This window comes from Dysidea avara, chromosome 3 (genome assembly GCF_963678975.1).
Source record: "Dysidea avara chromosome 3, odDysAvar1.4, whole genome shotgun sequence".
Taxonomy (NCBI): domain Eukaryota; kingdom Metazoa; phylum Porifera; class Demospongiae; order Dictyoceratida; family Dysideidae; genus Dysidea; species Dysidea avara.
Genome location: NC_089274.1, coordinates 19,502,280 through 19,527,392, shown reverse-complemented (window position 1 = coordinate 19,527,392; position 25,113 = coordinate 19,502,280). Strand labels below are relative to the sequence as shown.

General features: G+C 38.3%; 1 protein-coding gene across 1 annotated transcript; it reads right to left on the bottom strand.

Moving 5' to 3' along the window:
- Window positions 1-11,694: 11,694 nt before the first annotated feature.
- On the bottom strand, window positions 11,695-24,526 carry LOC136248381 (uncharacterized). Its single transcript, XM_066040165.1, has 5 exons — window positions 24,437-24,526; window positions 20,980-21,264; window positions 14,384-14,434; window positions 11,777-12,261; window positions 11,695-11,730 (listed from the first exon to the last, which is right to left on the bottom strand). The coding sequence occupies exons 1-5, from the start codon at window positions 24,516-24,518 to the stop codon at window positions 11,695-11,697; spliced, it is 939 nt and encodes a 312-aa protein (XP_065896237.1). The 5' UTR covers window positions 24,519-24,526.
- Window positions 24,527-25,113: the final 587 nt, after the last annotated feature.

The window sequence follows — 25,113 nt, the reverse complement described above, 5'->3', positions numbered from 1 at the left end:
TCTCAATTTTTTCGTGATACAAATTCAGGTAGCTGAAAAGTGGTCCAACCAATGCCAGACCTTGTCACCGTGGGTTCCGGCCCTACTTCTATTATGTGTAGTACAGTTATGTTGTTTAGTAATGTTTGAGTAGAAAATTTGGGGTACCAAAAACTCAGACCTGCTCAGCCTGAATTATTGGGAATTTTTTTACCGAGGCAGCTGCCTCAATGGTAGCTACGCCACTGATCATGCAATCTATACATGAGTGCAGAAGACTGAACATATTTTCATTGAAATCGAAGCTCACACCTCATCGCTGCAGCCATGCCTTCAACTGTTTTATTAATGCACCTGTTCTTCACACTGCTGTGACGATATGGCATATGCAAAGGCAGCCAAGTTGTCACAAGGCATTTGTGGCGCAACAGCAGTATAATGTACCAGGAACGGTTTCACTATTGACCACACCCACATTACAGATAGTGCAAATAAACATTCTACAAGGAAACTTACCCATCTAGATCATATTTGCTAAAGTCCATCTACAGTTTAGTTGAAGAAGAAACAGATGGGCGTTAAGCTGTTTTAAAAACCTTGGCTTTGCCTCAGTTTTAAAATCCACAAAGATCCTCATGCTAGGTCTCTAGCCTACACTTAAAATTCATTTTTCCTTTTACTTGTTTGGTTACTTTTATGACTGGTAAACTAGTGCATACTGCATCAAACAAAAGAATGTTGCTATACTTAATAGTTTTGTCAGAATTTGTGTCCCAACTATCAGTTACTGAAAAAGTGGAATGGCCATTATGCTTTGTTTTCAGCTATGTTGTTACACAGCATTACAAACTAAGACCAGTGCTTCTGCAATCAATCCAGTCACCACAAAAATTTGTTACAAACGTAGGGAAGTGCAACTGCAAATCTAGTCTAGAGGTGCACCGATAATCGGATCAGCTATCGGTTATTGGTTATATCGGCCTTGTTTTTTATTACTGGTATCGGATTGGTAATATGTGTAAATAAGTTGCGGATACAGATACACATAAATATCTATTTGTGGGCACTCGTGCTCTAATAATATCCTAGCAATACTGTTTATGTAATGTCAACTAATTGATTTAAGTCCCACACTGTCACTTTACAGCTGAATTTAGAGTGAAAATTGTAAGAAAAAAGTCTATACTACCATATCAAGTCGGCTTTGTTTATCGGTTTGATAATATTATTTTATATCGGTTATCGGAATATAGGCTAAATGTCATATTGGTGCACCTCTAAAATCTACACCTTGCACTGTCAGTGAAAAGAAATGGGACACAAAGGTAAATAACAATGTATACATTGTACATACTGGTGTATGCCAAAAGGCACCTGTTGGGCTGAAGCAATGTCTAACAGCGTGTTTACACCAGTGACTCAATTCGTGAATTATCGATTCAGATCAATTTAATTTGCTTTCGGAGCTTTGTTTACACGAAATGAACTGGTTTGCCTCGTAATGAAAACAACAGAACCCACAATCAATTACAGTTTTGAGCACAAACCGATTGTGGGTTCTGCTGTTTTATGCAGAAATATCTTCCTTGATGTCTTCAGCGCTGTCAGCTCTTGCACCGTTCGTTAACAGAAGTAATGGTAGCATAAGGACATCATCAAGGCGAAGGAGAGCTTATGCCAAGTCTAGAAGAAAGGTATTGGTGACTCTGGTTGGGACTCTGTTGTCAACAGCAGTCATGGAGTAGTGCAACCGTCAAGACAGGACAATCTGGATGCATCATCGCTCTTCTAATTGGTGGGAAGATGTGGTGCTGCAAAGCTTTGGATCACGAGATTGGTTGGAGAATTTTAGAGTAAGCCGTGCAACATTCAACTACCTTTGTGAGCAATTAAGGTCGTTGGTAGAAAAGGAAACCACTGTAATGAGGAGGCCTGTGTCAGTAGAAAGGCGTGTAGCTATCACACTTTGGATTTTGGCCACACCATCAGAGTACTGCACAGTAGCCTATCTTTTTGGAATAGTAAGATGCACAGTATGTATCATTGTCAAAGAAATGTGCAAGGCTATTATGCAGAAGCTGGTACCACTGTACATCCGTTTTCCTACTGGAGAAGGTTGAAAGAGGTGATAACAGGCTTTAAGGAGAAATGGGGTGTGCCACAATGTGCTGGTTCAGTTGATGGAACCCATATTCCAATCACCCCACCTCTCATGAACCACACTGATTACTACAATCATAAGGGGTGGTACTCTGTTGTTACACAGGCAGTTGTAAATCACAATGGTATCTTCAGAGATGTGTATGTTGGATGGCCAGGAAACGTGCATGATGCACGAGTGTTCACAAATTCTTCACTGTACAGAAAGGCCAATAATGGTGAGCTACTGCAAGGTGATACCTTGCTGGTTAGTGGAGGTAACATTCCTATATTTTTAATTTGTGATTCAGCTTACCCACTACTTCCCTGGTTGTTAAAGCCATTTCCATTTTCTATATCAATGCCAACTGATCACAAGACATACAATTATAGGTTGTCACATGGACGGGTTATTGTTGAGATAGCTTTTGGGAGGCTTAAAGCAAGATGGAGGAGGTTGTCCAAGCAAATAGACATGGATATCAGCAATGTTCCTAATGTAATTTTAGCTTGTTGCACATTGCATAATATCTGTGAGATCCACAATGATTCCTTTAATGATGAGTGGTTACAACAAAGCTACGACTTTGATCAGCCTGATAGCACAGAGCTCCAGTAAGTACAAGATCCAACACTGGAAATAGAGTCCGAGATTTGTTGGTGACGTACTTCAATTTATGATGTACTAAACTATGCAAGCAACCATTATACAATTGATGTATCTGTGTATGATTCATAGTAACTGATTTATTAACACTTTAAAGAAATATTGTAAACGAAATACTAGTACAGGGGTGTACTGTATAATCATGGCAACATGTACAACATACACGTGTAGTACATCACTGTTTAACAAAGTTAGAATCAAAGTTTAACTGTTGTCCGAACCATAATAAAACTCACTTGGGGGAGGTGAGGAATAAGGGGAATAACTACAGCTATAACCACTACTATGGCCTCTCTGTGATGCATTGAAGATCTGTACCATCCTCAGCTGAAATTCTCTCTCTTGCCTCCTCTGCTCAGCTTCAAATTTCATTCTTCTTTCCTCTAACTCCAGGAACATCCGATCACTGTTCTACATGCTGTCTGTTACTGATTTCATTACCTTTGTCATCATGTCTTCCATTACTTCCCCTTTGTTTCTCTTTCGCTTTCTACCTGATGAGCACTTACTAATGGTACTCTTCTCTGTAGATTGTACATCTGTCGGTGGTACATTTTCTGCTGAAGATTGTGTTGCATCTATGGTTGTTCCATATTTGCCTCATCACTTGTGTTACTCTGGTCCTCTTCATTACCATCATCATGACCACCTGTCAGTTCATGTTCTTCATCTGATACTACTGTTGGTGATTCTGTGTCTGTATTATTGAGCGTGGTACTATCAAGGGTATCAAGAACTACTGGTGGATGAGTAGCAGGTCTTGTGGCAAGAAGCTCGTTTAATTTATCAAAGAATTTCCACTTGGTTCTTCCTTGGCCAGTCTCCTTGTACTTATCAGCAAGTTTCTTGTACTGTTGGTGAAGCTTTTTTACTTTTGTGCGACACTGTTCCCCTATTTTTTCTATTCCATATATAGCCAAGTCTTCCGCCAGTTGTTCATATATGTGTTTGTTTCTCTTAGCGCCCTCCAACTGCTCTTGTATCCCTTCCTCACTCCAAACTTGAATTAATCGAAAAACTTCAGCGTCCGTCCAGTTTGTATAGGCCATTGCTTCGCGCGCAAACCCACGGTTTTGAACCAACTCACGTGAATAATTATGAGAGCGATACGAGCATTCGGTTTTCGTTTATACTAGCAAGTGGAGGGAACTAGATCGATTCAGACCCACAGGTCTTTTATAGAGCGGTTCGCTTCAGTTCAGTTTGGTATGGTACGCGTTTACACTACCTTTGAAATCGCTTCAGTTTGAGATACGTCGAACTAAATGGCTAGTGTAAACACGCTGTAACAGTGAAAAAAATCAAGCCTGTAGCCTTAGCTGTTATTGAGTTACACTTGTCTGAAAGCATTAAGCAGGCAGGTAGGCAAGCGGGCAGGCAGGCAGGCAGTAGCAATTCTGTTAAATAAAATTCTATAGAAACTTATTAACAGTGTTCTTGACCGCTCTGAAGACACTTTTGGTTTGATTCTACCACTACCAACCAATACAGCTAAGTTGCCATGAAGGTATTGTGGCTGGTTTCTGGTCAATATTTTTTTGTGAGAAAGTGCAAACCTCCATGATTCCTAAAGTACTGCATATAGCGCACTTTCCTGCCAAATATATCAACCAAAAACTGTAGTTTGACAGTAATGCTTGGCATAATCAAGCACTTCATAGTATGGTTGAGTTTGGCATTTTTTTTTAATCTCTTGTTTTTTCTTACTGACTAACTGGGGACACCTTCAGCCAAGCATAAATTGACTATCGGGGAGTAGCAGCCAAATTTAAATTGGTCCAGCCATGGATACATATAGCAGGGGGTCTGGGGGGAAATCTTTAAACATTTACTTTTTGTAAATAGCAAAAATTAGGAAAGTTACAAATGTATTTTTTTGTCAAATTCATTGTGTTTATTATCTCTTTCTGATGTAGAAACCACATAATACTAATTAGTTAATTAGTTCCAGTTAGCAAACCCTTTAGAAGCAAATACTACATCCTTACAGTTCACCTTTAATAAGCCTTCCTGCTTGACTTTTCCACAAAAAAACAATACAGTACCATTACCTTCGTCATAATGTAGCCAACTCCAAGTGTTAAACCAACAGGGCTGAAATGATCTCCTTATCGGCTGGTTAAATAATCTGGGATGGTGCGGATTTTCATGAAACCATTCAGATGAAGTTGAGGACGAAGTATCCATGAATCACGTGCCTCACCATGTGCTCGTATATTATGCAAGAATTCTTTTTTAAGATAGCTAAAAAGTGGTAAGGCTATGGCCTGACCAGCTGGTGCAGCTACTACGCCCTTGATTACTTCTATAGTTAAAGTTATAGGCTTAATTCTTCACTGTTGACACTGCTTGACCTTTTACCTACTGCAGCAGCTACATCATGCATAGAGACTTACCTTTGTCCTCTCACTTCTGTCTCCATTCATGCATAGTTGTTGATTTGCAGATAGCGCTTCTTGTGCTATCACAGAATTGCTTGTAATTTCTTGCAGAGGTGCTTCTTGTTCTGCTCTTCATTTATAATACTTTGTAACATAGCTGAAAACAAAGCGAAATGGCTTTTTAGTATTTGAGAGTCAAGGCACACGGCACATTTTACCATGTATCTGCAATTCATGTGGCATGTATGGGTTCACCAACTATACAATTAAGGGAAAAAGTTAAGAAGTTTGAATTACAAAGTAGGAATATAGAAATAGAAAGTAATGAAACAAGGGAGGTTGCCTACACCTGCAGCTACATATACTGAATGGACTTTTAATCTCTACAGTCTACACCTATATTGACACACTGTATGACCGAAGTAGGAACTAAATCACCAGTATAGCTGCAGGTGTGGCCATTTCCCTTGTTTCATTTATATTACTATGATCCTTACTCAAGTTTAAAATTCTTAATTTTTCTGCTTGGACCCTTTGGTGAACCACAGGAGACAAAATCCAGTGAAACAAAATTTTCTTCTCTTTGCACCCCATTTCCTTTTGTTTCTAAAAGGTCTTGGTTCATAAACAACATGTCAATGGCTTTGTGTGTTGGTTATCACAATATCCTTAAAATGAAATGAGAAATGCCTGTAATTTTTTGCACTATACTTTTCTATATAGTTGAACTGAGAGGACTGAATGATTGCAGACACACTTCCTGTACCTAATTATAGGCATGTCCACATGACAAAAATAATGCAAATTGAATACGCATTGATTCAAATTACTCGCATCCGCACAGAATGCATATTAAGGCAATTCGAATTGAAAGTGGATTACACAAATCCACATTTACAGGTAGTTTGAATACGAATTGGCTGGTGAATCGGGATTTGCTACATCATAATAATGAAATGCTAGTTAGCACGTGAGGGCTTGACACGTTTGCGTGTGACTTTTGTAAATAACACAGGTTAGAAATACAGAAGCGCTCGGTATGATAAAAGCGCAAGGACCTGTTGAAGCAGTGTTTCATCATCGTCGCTAGCTCTTAGAGTTTAAAAGAAAAACAGTCCCATAGCTACCATTCACGCACCATCAGCGGTCTTTCATACTCTACTTGTAGAAATCCTTCAAGTATGTTATAAACACAAGTAGCTATAAGCATTACTACGAGCTATTCCTTTCATTGTATCATTAAACTCACTGTTCTCTTGGTTGGCACAAATCAGTGTTTTCTCAACCGTTTAATTATCCATTTACTACACTAGTAAATTCAATAATGTGCATTACGTGATGATGCATGTGGACACGTTCAATTCGGATTCAATACGCATTGCCTGAATTTCATTTGCATCCGGTTCCTTCGTGTGGACATACCTTATGTGACCATGTGTAATGGGCTAAGAATAAGGGAGCACATAGCTTGTTAGAACTGAAGTTGGGGTGCACACAATTTATAGTCAAATAATTTGAACACCATAATTATCACTTTGATGCAATATATGCCTCACTATAACGATGAATTTTGTTTAGATATTAACTTTGATTTGCATGTCAGTTAATGATTTCTTCGTTTCAGCACTTTTATTGTAATGATCCCTAATAGTTAATAAAATCTAAACTATAACAGCCAAGCTGTGAAAAAAGGGCGTGGCCCCAAAAAGCCAGGGTAAAAAAAAGTGAATCACATTTCGGAATGCTCAGATCACATATCAATGTGTTTGGCCTAGTTTTCCATATTTCAGCAATTTGTAGAATAGAAATTATGATGTCACATCCGGTACTCTATAAGTACCCTCACGTAATCACACCCATTGGCCATTTTCTTGCTCAGCAACACATGTAACACAATGTTGACTAACTCCTCTCCAGAACGTTGCCACAAGAAGAAGCATATAACTGCCATCACCATCATCGGCAAAGTTCTCCCAATTTCACCACCATCACTACGATGCTGACTGACTTACAGATCCAGATATCGGAAGACTTCAAGATGGTAAAGCACAATATCAACTCCATCTCGTAATGAGTTGTTCAGTTGAAATCTCGTAATGAGTTGTTCAGTTGAAATCTCGTAATGAGTTGTTCAGTTGAAATCTCGTAATGAGTTGTTCAGTTGGAATCAACTGCCCAGCCAGTTGCAACCAGCAGCGAGCAGTCTCACCAGTGCTACCGGGCTACCCGAGCAGAGTCTTGCCAGCGCTGCAACTGGGTTACCATAGCAGAGTCTCAGCCTTGAAGACGAATCTTCCTCCTGAACGGGAAGCAGCCGACAACAGTGTGCTGAGTCGCACAGACCCTCTACTCTGGAGTGATCACTCCAAAACTGATTGCAACCCTCCTGACTACGGCGAGATTGTCTACCGGTCAACAGTTGAATCGGATTCTGATTCAGGAGAGACATGGAAGATCTCAGACATCACAACCGGGGGTGATCAAAGAAGCCTTCTCTAAGGTGCTTACCAACGAGAAACACCAAAGCACGAAGAGAAAGCATCCACACCTGGACAGTGTCTACACTAAATGTCCCAGATTGGATCTAGCCTTCAAATCCAAGCTGCCCAAACAAGCCAAAGATGTGGATGAAAACCTAATCATTTGCAGGCAGAATCAGCCTGTTTCAGTCGAATTGGAGGATGCTGACCAGCCCTACAAACAGTGACAGAGGGCTCTCCTATCAGCCCCCAAGCAAGAGGCCATGCCACACAGCCATCACTTCTCATCAGAGAACCAGAACCTGCTGCAGGAGGAGATTCACACGTTCAAGCAATACGCAGGGTTCCAGCATGTTCCAGATTCACAGGGCTTTTATTCCAGCATGTTCATGGTACCCAAGAAAGATGGTGGTAAGAGACCAGTTATCAACCAAAAAAGGCTCAACAACTATGTGAAGTCAGAGCACTTCAAGATGGAGAGCCTACAAAAACAATGAAATCCCTTCTACAGAAGGGAGATTGGAATCATTGGGATGATGAAGATATACCTGAAGGACGACTTCTTCATGCTACCAATAGCACATCATTTTCATCACCTCCTCTTCAGGGTGAATGCAGAGTCATTCTAGTTTCTATGCCTCCCCTTCAGGCTATGCACTGCCCCGAGGGTGTTCACAAAAGTCCTCAACCTACTGAGGACCATTGGAATCAGACTAGTGATCTACAGGGACAACATGTTACTAATGGTCAGTTCGGAATACCTCATTCAAGAACACATCTATAGCTCTCTTCCTCCTAGAAAATCTAGGGTTTGTCACCAACAACAAAAAATCCATACTAATCCCTTGTCAACAAATATAGTTTCTGGGAATGACTGTAAATTCACAGTCCATGGAATTAAAACTTCCAGGAGAGAAAATAAAGAAGATCAGAACCAAAGCACAACATCTTCTGTTCACCCCAGATGTCCTTGCTTAATCACTAGCTCAATTCTTGGGTAAGCTAAATGCAACCAGTCCAGTACTGCAGATGGCGCCACTGTTCTGTCGCTCACTCCAAGTGTCTCTCAGGCAAACTTTGGCAGCCAATTCTCAGGATTATCAGTCAACAGTCAAGTTGTCTCCACAGGCAATAGAGGACCTGCAATGGTGGGAACAACATCTCACCTCCTGGGGAGAAGCCTGATTTCCCTAGCCTCCACAATAGTAATAAATTCCGATGCTTCACTGCAGGGCTGGGGAGCCACCTGTGAGGGGAGCCACCTGTGAGGGGAAATTTACCCAGACACCCAGGAGCGGACCCTACACATCAATTGCCTAGAACTTCTAACAGCTACTCTGGCAGTTCAAACCTTTGCTAAGGGACAATCAAGCATCTCTGTTCTCCTGAGAATAGACAACACAACCGCAGTCAGGGCTCAACCCAGAATATAAACCTAGAGGGGGCGAAGTAAGTCGCTTCGGATTCTAGGGGGTCTGGGGGCATGCTCCCCCAGGAAAATTTTGAAAATTTAGGTGTAAATATACTCAATTTTGGTGAAATTTTACTGTGATGCCATTGAATATTGACCATTGGATTATACAACTTTGGGATCAATTAAACCTTTCCATTTCTCAAGGCTTTAGGTATAAACCTAGGGGGGGGGCAATAGCTAACCCAGAGGGGGCCTGTGCCCACCCCCCCCCCCCCCCCCCCCTAGATTAACCCCTGGCAGTGGCGTACATCAACAGGAAGGGGGGGAGGCATTGACTTTCCAACACTTTCACATCTGGCCAAGACCCTGTGGTTCTGGAGCATGGAGAACATTTCATTGTAGGCCCAGTTTCTACCAGAAGTTATGAACTCCATTGCAGACAGGAAATCCAGAGCCTGGCTGGACAGGTCAGAGTGGAAACTCTCACCCAAGATATTCCAGAGAATCAATTCTCAGTTGGGTCCCCTGTCAATGGACTTGTTTGCAAGCCAGCTCTCCAATCAGCTCCCAACATATGTTAGCTGGAAGCCAGACCATTTGGCAATGGCAACAGACATCTGATACTGGCAACAGACAGACCTCCTTTGTTCCCTGATTTTTTCTATGATCCCTAATCAAAATTAAAGTTCCTAATTTTTCCTTATATTTGTTTGTTTATTTCTTTTGTAACATTGTTATGACTGGTGAACCTATGCATACCACATCAAAAGAAAGGATGGCACTAGAGATAATGTTTTTGTCTGAACACACACCACAGCTATCAATAAATTACTGATTCGAAAGTGAAGTGCCCATTCCACTTAGCTTTCAGCTATGCTCAGCCCATTACACAGCGCTACAAATGAAGAACAGTAGGAGAACAATCTAATTGCCACAAAAATACAGACAATTTGCATGCCTCAACTATCAATTACTGACTCGACACAGCGCTACAAATGAAGAACAGTAGGAGAACAATCTAATTGCCACAAAAATACAGACAATTTGCATGCCTCAACTATCAATTACTGACTCGAAAGTGCAGTGGCCATTACGCTTTGTTTTCACTTTTCAGCCTGTTACACAGCATTACAAACAAAGAACAGTATTAGAAGTGCCTCAATCTGCAATCAATCCAGTCACACAGAAACTACAGACGATTTCCATTTACAAATGTAGGGAAGCCATCATCACGCTACCATGAATTGACACCTTGGGCTGTCAGCAAAAAGAAAAGGAGGACAAAGTTAAGTTCATGATACATGCATTATATGTACTGTGGTATGTCAAAAGGCATGTCTCAGGACGAAGCAACGTCAAACAGTTAAAAAATCAAACCCATAGCCTTAGCTGTTATCAAGTTACACTAGTCTGAAGGAATCAGGTATGCAGTTAGTCAGTCAGTAGAAAATTCCATTGAATAAATTTTTCCAAAAATTTTGTGGCTATCTATTGGAAGCATTTAGGGTCATACTGAAGGCACTTTTGGGCTTGGTTATACCTAACCGATACTGCCAAGGCGCCAGGATGGTATTGTGAAGCTGGTTTTTGGGTGATATATTTGGCCAGAAAAACACAAACATCCATGATCCCTAATATACAGTACTATCGTACTGTAATTCTTTGAAGTATGACTTTACTAGGATATAATTACTGGTTAAACGCTGTAGCATTTATTACCTTACATGTAGTTCCAAAAATTGATGCAGCAACTATTCAAACTTGACCACCACTGGATGTTCGAAAACAATATGTTTAAGCCTTTATTTCGTGGCACCACTCAGCTATACTATTGAAGGTGCAGTGTTTAACCAAGAAAATACAAATACCAATCATTTTGTTCGGTTAAACAATATTCTGAATAACTGATGTGAGATAACTGAGATTCTACTGCATACTATAGAGCAGGATTAGTATACAGTTACATACACCAGTGTTGGGAGTAACGCATTACGTAATATTACTTTTGTGGTAACTAAGTAATATAACGAAATACACTATAAAAACAGGTAATATAACTCAAGTTACTTTACTTACAAATATAATGCGTTACCTAAGTAATATAGTTACTGTAACGAATCTAATATTACATAATATTATTACTACAAGTAACGAAGTTACTAATCTCATTAGTAATCCACTGAGTAGCGCCTAGCCACAACAAAGTAATGAAGCCTACTGAATGAAGCTTATTCACCAGCTTCTTACTTATAACCAAGATTTGTACATTGTCCAACAACGCCATCATGTCACGTGATAAGGTGGTAGTTTCACATGTGACAGCTTAAGGCTGTGGACACAAAGTAATATAATATGTAATATTATTATAGTTATTTTATTTTATGGGTAATATGTAACTGTAACTAAATAGTTCAGTTGCAAGTAATATGTAATATGTAACTAGTTACTTTTAAAAAGTAACTTGCCCAACACTGCATACACCACCAGAGTTTTATGAATTTTTGATAACACAGTTACCTGTAATTGAAAAGTGGTTGTCCGACATAAATTCTACTGAAACAATGCTGAAATTCAATAGTTTAGTTTTGATCTTTTCAAATTCATTTCTTGCATGGTCTAATAACACTTTTGGAATTAGCCAATGAATTTCAACACACCCTTTAAGTATTTCTACAAGTACAATTGCTGATTCATTAACACCAAAAAATTTTCCAACAGAAATATGATGATCTTGGATGTCTTTGAAAGTCATTTCATCCAATGCTTTTTTCCATTTTTCTTTAATTCTAACATAAAAGGTTTCGTCAACTACAAAGTCTGGTATATCTTGTAAAATTTCCTTTACCCTTTTAGCAGAAATAACAGTTTTATAATGTTCTACTAGCTTTGTAGCTCGATTACTTAAGGATGCAATTTTCTCCATAACCTGGATGTTTATCCAGCTCCAGTGAGTGGGATGTAACGTCAAAACTTCAATCAATTCAGCTACTGATTTAGCTGTAATCATTTTCTGTTGTAGACCTTCAGGATATCCAATACCACACTCAGTGTTTGCGTTAGCAAAACAAGCAATACGTATCACAGTAACATCAAATTTTCCTTCCAGCAGTATACCAAGCAATTTACAACTGACACGAGTAAAAGCAATGTCAATTCTACAATCGGTAATATCTAAATCTTCAAACACACCCTGTTGAACAGCTGCATGGATAAAATACACAAAAAGTGTTAAGGTATTACATACTTATTACACTTTTTGATACTGTTACTTAATATTGCTTTGTGTGTGTTCATAAAAGCATCCTGGTAAAATTTAGCCATATTAGGCTGTGTATAGATAATTAGTGTATAGCAAGTTGTTTTTTTTTCATGGAAGAAACTTTTGTACCCAATGCATTTGTCACAATCACTCAGTTAAGCATTTCCTAAATATTTTGAACATGTGAAAGACCATGAAGAAGATAATGTGTTGTCACCAAATCTGAGGTCAAATCCTAGCAGTTTATGTTAATAACACTAGTGGACACCATGCAAGGGAAGTCAAAAGAAAGAAAGAAAAAAAAAAAAAAAAAAAAAAAGGCTCGGAAAAGGCAGACAAAATGCCACAATGTTGACTTTTACCATTACCATGGTACAGGTTTGGCCTACAGTGTAATACCTATCATGTGTACTATAGCTCTCTTGTTGACGACCCAATTAAAAGAGACAAAGTCACTGTATGATGCTTTCCTTGCTCCCAAAGACACAGAGTTCCACTACTGAATAGATCTATGATGTTTGATACTATGCTATTTCTAAAAACCAGGTACCAGAAAATACTATCCCTTAAATTAATCAACTCTTTATAAATTAAATTAACCACACAGCATGCTATACGTAGCTTTGTTTCTTGCCTTGTTTTGTAACAATACATGCAGTACATTAAATTTTTTGGAACTGGAATGATTTTATAATGTAATTCATATCTGTGTGTACTATTTTGTTGCTATTTTTGTGCATCAATTATTGAAAAAATACTACATTAAACTTAAACATATTTTATAATTCACCAATTATTTTTCAATTATGCTGCTATGCATTGCTAAGGAAGCATAACTTGAGCAAACCACTTTAAACCACAAATAACACACAGAAGTATCTTCTTTAGTGTTTTCATACACAAATTCTTGATCTACAAAGCATCATGGCTGTCCTTAATTTTCACTCATGTACAAAGGGAATATGTGCCCTTTCAACTTGAGAACAAATTCCATTCCTGGTAGCTTACAAGGCCTGTTATGTTGTTTTTCAGTCGTTGCATACCTGTTACAACATGTAGGCTAGCAGCCCCTACCGACCTGTTTCACCTGGTTTCAGTTACCAGCCACACCCCCTTCATGTAAACACAACAAAAACAACACTTCTACTACAGTACATAAACAGCCTTTATTGATTGAATGAAGGATTATTTTCTGTAGCTCAAAGCCTGTTTGCTCACATGAGTGTTGGACAGACATGCAGACATGCAGATTTTGCCGAACCAATTTCAGGAAACCAGGTGCATGCACACAGCTGGCACGCACACCTGGTTTAAAAATATTTGAGAAAATGAAGTGAAACACTTGAAAAACAGTCAGATCTTCTAGTATCATACGCATGCCAATGCCCAAACACACACAATTCGTGGTTGGTGAGATACTGCGATGCTGATGGTACTGAGCAAACATAGAACATAAAGAGTGAGTTGCTCTGTTTTCAGCCACCCGATATAGTGTTACACACAAATGCCTCTGTGATCAATCCAATCACTACAGAAATTACAGACGATGCTCACTATAAAAGTGGTATCCAGCACAAGGCATTACCACAAATCAACATCTATGTAGTAGTGGAGAAAAACACAAAGGAGGACCAAGGTAAATTCATATAGTGCATGCATTGCAGCAGCTGCGGTGGATGAAAAGGCACATCTCAGGTCTAAGCAACATTAAACAGGCAGTCAGTTAGTCAATAGTTCAAATTCCAAAACTTATCAAAAGCATTTCAGGTCACTCTAAATTACACCTAACAAGCACTACCAAGTTATCATGAAAGAAAGATGGTGCTAGATATTTTGATTGGATTTTGGTGGGAAAATGCAAATCTTCATAATTCCCACTGTACTGTAAGAAATTGTGCTTGTAGGTATGGGTAAAATTGGCCAGTATGTAAAATAGAAAAGGAAATGAACCATGCCAGAACAGCCAGAGACGCTCAGCAATAAAGCAAATAATTTGTCATGCCATGCACCTGGTAACAACAATGATGATGACAACACAGTATAAATACAACTCAGAGTACTCACCTACTGTTCTACTACTCATTTCCTTTGTCTTAGGCCCCAGGTAAGCAGCATCTGCAAACAGAACAAGTTATGTTGTGCGACTTCTAAAACTAGGCATGCAGTTATTAATCTACTACTGACAGTGATGCATTTGTCAAACTTTTAAAAATCCGTTTGACATCCCTACATACAGTACGATAGTAAGGACCACAAAAGTGTAGGTGTGGGCCCACAAAAAATCACAGCCTCAATTTTCCCTGACGATGATAAGGCAGTATTGGTGAGGTAAAACTAAGCCCAAACAAGCTTTCAGATCAACTCAAAATGCTTTCAACAAGTTGCTACAGAATTTTTTTTAAATTATTAAATGGAATTTTTTACTGACTAACTGCCTGACTGGTGCCTTCAGAGGGTAACTTGATAACGGCTAAGGCTACAGGCTTGATGTTTTCACTGTTGACGTCGCTTCGGCCCAAGAGGTTCCTTTTTGCATACCACAGTATGTACAATGCATTCTTCATGGATTTACCAGTATCCTCCTTGTGTCCCATTCATCTTGGCTGACAGCAAAAGGTGTCGATTTGATGGTAGCACGTGATGGCTTCCCTTCATAACAGAAATCGTTCATATTTTTCATTGTGGCTACTTTGTGCTTTTCGAACAGTCCTTGATTTGTAATGCTGTGTAACGGGTTGAACATAGCTAACAACGAATTGTAATGGATATTTCAGTTTTCAGACAATTATTGGCAGCTGGAGCACGCGGCGCCGTTTCTTTCTTTTGATGCGGTATGCGTGGGTACACCAGTCATAAATTTTATTTTACAAAAAAAGTTAACAAGCAAGTACACAAAAAAATGGAATTTTCAACTAGAGCAGGGATCATAGCACATTGAAAAAAGTACTGAAACAAACTGGATTAGTGCACAATATTAAATTACAGTAAAACAATAAGAAGCGTCATATCCCTGCTGTGCTCAAGATACCATAATGAAATGCACAATAGGGATATAATGCTTCTTATTGTTTTACTGTGATTTAATATCATGCACTACTCCAGCTTGTTTCAGTACTTTTTATCGATGTGCTATGGTCCCTACTCTAGTTGAAAATTCCAAATTTTTTGTGTACTTGTTTGTTAATAGTCAGCCATAGAAAATTTTATAAATAAAATTTTAATGTATATCCACATAAAAAACAGCCAAGCTGTATAAAAAGGGTGCAGCCTCCAAAAAGCCAGGGTGAAAAAAGTTATGAAATCAAAGGTGGTGGCCATGAAATGGCTGCAATTATGCGGATGATAATAAATTTTAGTAATAGCTTTTGTAAATTTATTATCATCATTGCAGCCATTTCATGGCTTTGATTTCATAACTTTTTCACCCAGGCTTTTTGAAGGCCGCACCCTTATGATCATTATGATGATGGCGATTGGCACGAGTAGGTCTTAATAGTAGTATACTACCCTGCCGCTATCTGTACCAAACTGATCATTGGCTGAAATTGATTTGATGGAATACTAGAGAAGTTGTAATAGTACAGTATTGCAGAGTTTACTTGATTACTTTTGAATGCTCTAACAGAGTGCACATTTCTTTGAGAATTTCTAATAGAACACACACAGAATGTTCTAGAAGAAACTACATTTTCCATTGGTAGATCTATGAAATTACAAACTTTTCACTATTGAGCACATTTTAGCTAGAATAAAGTAGAAATTAAGTGAGGTGATCATAGGCTCAGTGGTTAAGGATTTGGGTGTCAGTTTGGAGGTCCCTGGTTCGAGCGCTGGCTAGTAATTTTATTTCGACATTTTTCGTGTACTCTTTTTACCCTGTGGTGATTGTTCTATTAGAGTATTTTACCCAGCCATTTACAGTTATTTGGTTTTTGCCTTGTAACTCCATAGTTGTCAATGCAATTTCTTTAAAACCACAAATGGTTTGAGCTATGATGGTTAACCTATATGCATACCAATCTTTAAGTTATTCCCATAAGTGGTTTACCCCGTAGGCATGACAACAAGTCGACCTTTGTTAATGCAAATAATCGTCCATAGCTCTATGACTATTAATCAGATTGCACTAAACTTGGTATACATGATTGTGCCACAATACATTCTTAAAGTGAACGAAAGCTCACAACAATCAAGCTACGCATTTGCATGTTATAATAGTTTTTGCACAGTGTGCGAAAAGAAGAATCTAAGCCCCCCAAGCCCCCTAACAAAAAAACATATGAAGCCGAGTTCGAAGTCTTTTATTTCACAATTTCCTAACACGATTGCATTAGACAATCTTGCTCAAATTTGTTATATGGGGTGCTGAAGGTGGAGGGCGTTTGCAGTATAAAAATGATTCCAATTCGAGAAAGGAGCATGGAGCTACATATGCATGCAGAGTACAATATAACGGTCGGTCCTCGGCCATTTTCCGACCAAATGATGCTGTTGACCGATCAATGTAGCCGTTGGTCGGCCATTTGTGCCGATCAAAATTTTTACAACTGTAATTCTTTATTATTAGTTTTTATAACATGTAATATTATAGTTATTATTATTGTCGTATCGTTAACTTTCCTTACCGAAGCTATTTAATCACTACGTGAAGTCTCGATCCCATCGAAGCATCGACTCGATGCGCATGCGTAAGCTAGAGCACTGCACCTCGTATTTACCCAAATTATCAATTGTGGGTTACTGTCAATGTTGTGAAGAAACGATCACTACACTGACTACACGAGTGGCGCCTTCCAAGAGAAGAAAAGAAAGTAATGTTTGCAAAGTGGCCATTTCGTGGTTATAATTTGTAGAGATGCAGTGGCTGGAGAAAGTGGAATGAAAGTCACGTGATAAAAGTGTTCTGCACACAGAAAGTTCGAGAGTAAGTTTTGATCTATTGCTATTCACAAGAGAAACTTTAGCAATAGCTAGTTGATAATTCAATCTGTGCTGACTCAACATCACTTGTAACAAAGCATTTAGCCTAGCTAAGTCTACAAACTAGCTGTACAATACATTGATTCATAGGTTTTTTTTGTAAAATATGTATGCAGCAACACAAATTTTGTACATGTATTACTAATAAACAATTAATTCTCTGTAAAATGCATGTGCATAAAGTTCAGTGATAAGTAGTTGAAAGTGGTCTCAGATTCAATCTCAGAGTGATCCTTTTTCAAAAATTTCCTGGGGGTGCATGCCCCCAGACACCTCTAGAAGGCTTGTGCTTCGCACTGCGGGGTGTGCTTCGTACACTAGGATAGTACACCTCTATCTTATGGCCATGCAATTTCAGAAATGGCCAATCAAATTTACTTTTGATTGGCCATTCTGTCCGAGCAATAATTTTCCCTTATATTGTACACTGTGCATGAAAATTGTGTTTAGTCTCTTCCTGTAAATATACTCACGATGTGGCACGCTGGCTTTCTTGGCTGCACGACACACTACCATGTGTCTTGATTTAGAGTCACTCTGAAGACACATATGGGCTTCATTGTTATCGCAAAGTCTTTCTGAAAAAAAAACTGGTTAATTTTTGGTGGGGAAACACAAACCTTCATAGAAAACAATAAGAAGTGTTATATCCCTACTGAGCTCCAAGATATCATAACGGAAATGCACAGTAGGGATATAACACTTCTTATTGTTTTACTGTGATTTTAATATCATGGACTACTCCAACTTGTTTCAGTACTGTTTATCAATGTGCTATGGTCCCTACTCTAGTTGAAAATTCAAATTTTTTGTGTATTGTTTGTTAACTTTTTTGTAAATAATTATTATGACTGGTGAACCTACGCATACCGCATATCAATTGTCATCTGAAAAGTAGAGTATCTGTTGTCAGCTATGTTCAACCCGTTACACAGCATTTTGAATCAAGAACTGTTCAAAAAGCACCTCTACAATCCATGCATACCGAAAGAAAGAAATGGTACCGCGCGCCCCATTTATATCAATTATTGTCTGAAAAGTGAAGCATTCATTATGTTTTGTTGTCAGCTATTTTCAACCCGTTTCACAGCAGTACGACACTTTTCACTGTCAGCAAAGATGAATGGGACACAAAGGAGGACACTGGTAAGTCCATGAAAAATGCATTGTACGTACTGCGGTATGCCAAAAGGCATCTCTCAAGCCGAAGCGACGTCAAACAGTGAAAAAATCAAGCCCGTAGCCTTAGCCATTATCGAGTTATGCTTGTCTGAAGCCATCAGTTACTCAGTCAGTCAGTCAGTAGAAAATTCTGTTAAATATTTTTTTTTTTTTAAATTACGTAGCAACTTGTTGAAAGCATTTCAGGTCAATCTGAAGGTTAGTTTGGGCTTAGTAAATACTGCCTCATCGTTATCAAGGAAAATTGAAGCTGGTTTTTGAGTGATATTATTTCGTGGGCCACACCTACTCCTTTGTGTTCCCTTCTATACAGTACTATCGTACTGTATGACAACTATAGTATTGTGCATACCCAAACTATGTGGTACTAGTAGTATAACACAAGGATAAGGAAAATTAGGAATTTTAAGTTCGATTAGGGTTCATAGAAAATAAGTAGGTAAACAAGGGAGGTCACCTACACCTGCAGATATACTAGTGGACACTTAATCCCTATAGCCATGACTGGATTGAATATCCATTAGTATATCTGCAGGTGTAGGTAACCTTCCTTATTTCCCTACTTTTTTCTATGATCTCTAATCGAACTTAAAATTCCTTGTACTTGTTTACTTTTTTTGTAATGGCTGGTGAACCCACGCATACTGCATCAAAAGTAAGGATGGCACCAGAGTTAAAGTTTTTGTATGAATGTGCATCCCAGCTATGAATTACTGACTCGAAAGTGAAGTGGCCATTACATTTTGCTTTCAGCTATGTTCAGCCCGTTACACAATGCTACAAACAAAGAAGTATGAGAAGCACCTCTGCAATCAATCCAGTCACCACGAAAAAATATGGATGATTCATGTTCCCAACTATCAATTACTGAAGTGTCTATGACCTGGCCATTATGCTTCGCTTTCAGCTATGTTCAGCCCGTTTCATAGCATTACAAACTAGGGGAAGCGCCTTTGCAATCAATCCAGTCACCACAGAAAATGCCAATGATTCCCATTTACAAACATAGGGAAGCCATTGTGCTAGCACGAATTGACACCTTGGGATAGCACGAATTGACACCTTGGGCTGTCAACAAAAAGAAGTGACGAACACAAAGGAGGACAAAAGTAAGTCCATGATGCATGCATTGTATATACTGTGGTATGCCAAAAGGCACATCTTGGGATGAAGCGATGTAAAGTGAAAAAATCAAGCCCGTAGCCTTAGCCATTATCGATCGAGTTACACTTGCCTGAAATTAGGCAGGCAGATAGACATTTACTACAAAATTCCAAAAAAATTTCATACCATCCTTTTAAAAAGTATTGAAATAGTAAGTGCAAGGTGAAGCAAACACACACACACACCACTCACAAGTTCAAAACTTCTGCATGGTGTCATGTGCATTTGTGCAGATTACACAGAGGTACCATATCTTCATTATTTACTTCAATAGCGATATGGCTTTTACTGTGTGCAGTTTGCATGCCAGTACATACCTATAGCCTATTTAAAACATAGATACAGATATTCTGGAAAGTGTAAGTGTGTAGCAAAGAAGTATAAAAACAAAGTACAAACAAAATTGAAAATCTACTTGTTCTAATACAACACAGCACAAACAGATCGACATGTCTGTAATTCACCTACTTTAGCATGCCCCTACCAACACAAATGCTAAGAGTCCTTATGTTGTGAGGCAGTCTATGCCAGTAAGAAAAACTTTAAACATAAAAGTTAGCAGGCAAAAATGTGCATAACATGGGTGCACAGAAAACAAAAAGGTTCAATTATTCGAAAAAAGTTGTGCAGGGATCCAACCTTATACCAGTGTCTTCAATGTACTGTATTATATTATTTATTTATTTTTGATCAGCAGGACCTTCCAGGGGTATAATGCTGATGTGCAGTACAATTACAATCAAATACAGTTAATTACATGTAAAGAGTGAACAAAAACAAGTGTCAATATACAGCAATAACATTCAATAGCCAGATAATGAGTGTTTAAATCCCACATCGATACATACTATGGTTGTCAATAACTATGATTTTAGAAAGTCCAGCTTTAAATTGTGTACACAAAAAACTATGATTAAAAAGACAAAAAACATATCACTATTTATTTATTTTATTTATTAATGCTTTACAGCACAAGTGCTGAAGGTCTGTAGGACACCTGGTCCTACAACCTGCTCAAAGACTTTAGCTACTTAAGGTGTGTTTGAAAAGTTCGAGAAAGGAGAAAAAATCCATGACTGGACCTAGGTGGCCTCGAACCTGCAGTCATCCGATTTAAGCTCGAACTAACTGGATTCCATAATCTTCTACACACAAGTCAGGCACTCTATCATTTAAACAGTTTGTCCAGTAGCTTTTAGAATGAATCGTGACTGGCAAGCAAGCAGAATGACAGATAGACGGTCAGACAGGCAGACAGCTTTTTATTATATAGATTTCTAAAATATAATTGCAAGGTACATGGAAATCATGCACACTCCAATACACATATTCACCTTGAAGTAAAAGTGACGGAATTCCACTGGCTACATCATTCAAGTTTATACTTTTTATAGCTTCTATTAGCTGATCCCAAGTGGCAGTATCAGAAGTTTCTAACCATTTACGAAACATCTTTCTACAGCACCACTGTACATCATATTTGTTGCCATCACTTTCAATAACATCAAGGTATTTTTCATGTTTGGTCTCTAATAATTCTAATCCAAGTTCGTACCACTTCACTGCAACTGATGGTACCACATGTCTACTTAAATCTCTCATGGCCGGACGGGTTTTACCTATAAACAAATAATAAAAGACAATTTGTGCATCACATAAACAGACAATTTAAGCATTATCAAAGGGTCCACAATTTGAAAAAAAATCTAGTACAAGGTATCAAACTTTTAAGATTTTTGGCTAGATTTTAGGGAAAGATTTCTATTAGTTATTAGGAATATGCAGAAAATCTGTTGTGAAAATTTTATATATTGCATGAGTGATAGACTTTATTTATTTATTAGTCACTATCCCACTAGGGACCCACAAGAAGGCAACTAAAAGCCCCAGACAGTGACTTGATCTGGAGACAGCTTGCAGTCTAGGCAAGTGCCTAAGGAGCCACACAGCCTGAGATCCAGGATTTCATCTCCATTCGACCAGTACTTAAACAGCATTAGCTATTATGCTAATAACATTACAAATGCTCTTTCCAAAATTATGCGGCCAGTAATGTTTTAAGTTTACAGTGCTACTTCGGAAATAGTCTCCTGTTCTCTTAGCTGGTTGCCATATTAGAGTATTTAATTTCATAATCGCTCTGATATATTTGCACAACTGTTCAACTAGAATTTTTGACTGCTCTATTAGAGTATCTTGAGCTTTTAAAATGAAATTGTGCAAATTGTGGATTTTCTTACTTTATATAATTGCTTCACACACATACCCTATTATTCTCAAATTTATGCTGGTATAATTGCCACATCCCTACAGAATGACTATTATATAGAATTCTCCCTTCAAGTTTTTCAGAGGCTAAGGATTTCAAAGTTTAATTTACCTTATTTTTCATGCAAAAATTTTTGTGCGAAAAATATACACAAATGACTGCTCTATTAAAGTATCTCAATCTTTTGCAAAAATTTTCTTGTAAGAAATTTTCATATATTTTTTTACGTAAATTGTTTTACAATGATATAATGATAGTTGATGTGCCAAATAAAAGTCCAAGCACCTAAATTTGTACTACTTGTACCTAATTCACTAACTACACACTTGAAGTGGTTTCCTTTTAAAATATTAGAATTTGTCACTTTATACTTAGCATGTGTACCTGCATTTCAGTACAGAGGTTACACTAGCATCACAACAGAATACTTTTTAAACATACTAATTTGTTTATTTTGCGTATGGTATCCATAACAGAAACATGCAACTGTTCTAGTAGAATACATGTAAATCTGCTAGTCTGCACCTGTGTTATTAGAGTGACTGCTTTATTAGAGTACCTTGATCGTAGAGTAATCTCTAGTAGTCATGTTAAGTAGTTATGGAGTGTAAAGTCACACAATTATAATTGATATGAGTATAAGTGTTTCATACAAGCATCTAATTTATGATGGAAGAAGACAACAAGAATAAAAGTAGTCATAAAACAGGGAAAGTAGTCTGGCCATGCAAGAGTAGAATGAAAAAAAGCAACAAAGTACAGTACATTCCTAGAAAAACACAGTCTAACATAGCATGACACTTATCAGTTAGAGACTATGTTACCACTCAAATTCATTCTCGTCTCATGAGAGTGTGAGTGATTAAAAACCTCACTAATTAAAGGGCGTGGTACCCATTTTGCTCGCAAGCATACTCGCAAGCGAAACAGGTGCCATGCCCTTTAATTAGCTTCTTTTTTTTAATTGCTCACACTCTCGCGAGACAACGTTGCATTTGAGCGGTACCATATAAGCAGATGCTAATCAACAAGCACCGTGCATAGAAAAAGATTTGGCTACAAAAATATGTAGTGCTAGCGGGTGCTTCTAGGCAGGGAATTGAGCAAAGCAGTCAAGTACACAGCTACTTTTTAGAAACTCCAAAGTGTAGACTATACTCAGAACTCAACCAACAAAATCATTAACTCTCAAGTTGCATTGTATCCAAGTATGGGTCCTAACCCATTGTTTACAGGACTCAGTTCATACAGCAGCCTTATCTGATCTATACTATGCTGTGAATGGTATGTTAGTACAAATGCCAATGCGTTTGAAATGTTTATAGCATATAGCTAAACATTTTACTTGTAGTATAGTACAAGATGGTCCTTGTGTGCATGTGGACCTACACACTTAAATAACACTGCCCTTTGCCCTTCAAATGGGGATCTAACTAACTCCTAGCTAAAATTTTAATCCCCCCCCACTGAACACTTTATCCTTGCACGCATGGAGAGCAGGTAATTTCGATGATGAATCACTACTGAACTAGTGCATAAGTTGAAAAGCTGATATCACGTGATTCAACGATGGAGCAAAGATAGTAGGTTCTTATCATACACTATAGCATAGATATATTAAGCTGAGGTAAACAACACCATTTCACCCACATAGCTAACAATATTTTGTTAAAACAAATGTATGTATGAGTCCCATCTCAAAGATGATAGGATTCACATGGGGATGAGTGCGAGGGGTCCTTCACTTCCAGAAATGTCGTCGATGACTATGGAAATTTGGCAATTTTTATTAGAAATATAGAAATTTTTGTTGGAAATTCAGAAATATGTAACTGAAATTTTAAATACATAATCCGTATGATTAATTATTTGATTATTTCATTAGTGTAAGTTATACTGCATGCATCTACATGTGTATATATACAAGGCGAGATGCAAGGAAGAGGGATCACTGTCAATAGAAGACATATAGTAACATCTAGTTTATAAGCGCACTAACATGTGTCCGTAATCTGCTTCGTAAATTTGTTGTATACTTTCGAGCTGATTCGATTCCCACAGTGCAAAGGCCACATGTAAGTTGTTTTGGTGTGTCCATGGATTACTGACGAGAGTTTTATTCAAATTCCTGAGAGGTCACACGCACTGGCACCCTAGCCTCAACCACGATAGAGTCACGACAACTTACTAGAACCGCTCGGCTCAGCTTGAACCCATACTGAAATTACAGCTCATCTTAAGCTCATCTAATACAGTAGCCTAAAGTACAGAATATACTACAACTCAAGCTACAACTTCACAGCACTCAAGAATTTTCCAAGACAGAAATTTGGTAGAAATTTATCCAGAAATTAGAAATTTGGGTTGGCAAATTTCCATATTTCGAAATATCGTCGATGAATTGAGTATGTGAAGGACTGAAGGACCCCCAGGATCAAGGATGAGTGTCTGCTTCCAGGTTGAGAAGTCTGCTTTTTTGTAACCCTTGTCTTTTACAATCGATAATCTAATATTAAACTCACCTGTCTCATTAAAGGATCGTAAATCCGTAGGATTGCTTTCACCCTGCTTGACACCTGGCTTATGATCAGCATCCTGAGCCATCTTGGACATTCACAACGCACATGCGCATACATACATAAAGCCCCCCGCCCCTTTCAAAAAACGACGTCTGGATTCGGAATGGGAAGCACCAGAGGTAGGACACGACGTCATGACACGGTGGTCTTTGTCACTGTCCATTTCATTCAGATACCCCATTCAACATGACTTTGAAGCCTGACCATGATAGTCAACCACCCTAATATAACACTCAAACCATGGTTTGCAGAAGGAGCTATTTATCAGTTTAATGGCAACAATACCATCATCCCAAGACTGGGCAGAGTTTGCCTCTCTTCCCACTGTTTAAGTGTTTATTTATATTATCATTGTCATTTTTAATACTGCAGCATTGATCGTTTCCTTGTTCCTTCTCCCTGAAGAGTGTATTCTGATGTGCTATCTTATGCTATTCAGTATCAGTATCAACAGACACATTGTACCTTTACAATCTACCATCAACAACTACCGGTTCTCGTTTTTTGTGAATAGCTACTGTATTCCTGTGGAACAATGTGTCTGTTGATATACTGAGTATCAAATCTGTGAACTCTTTTCGTCGTGCCCTTTATCGTCTGTTTTGTACTTAGTGTTTCTT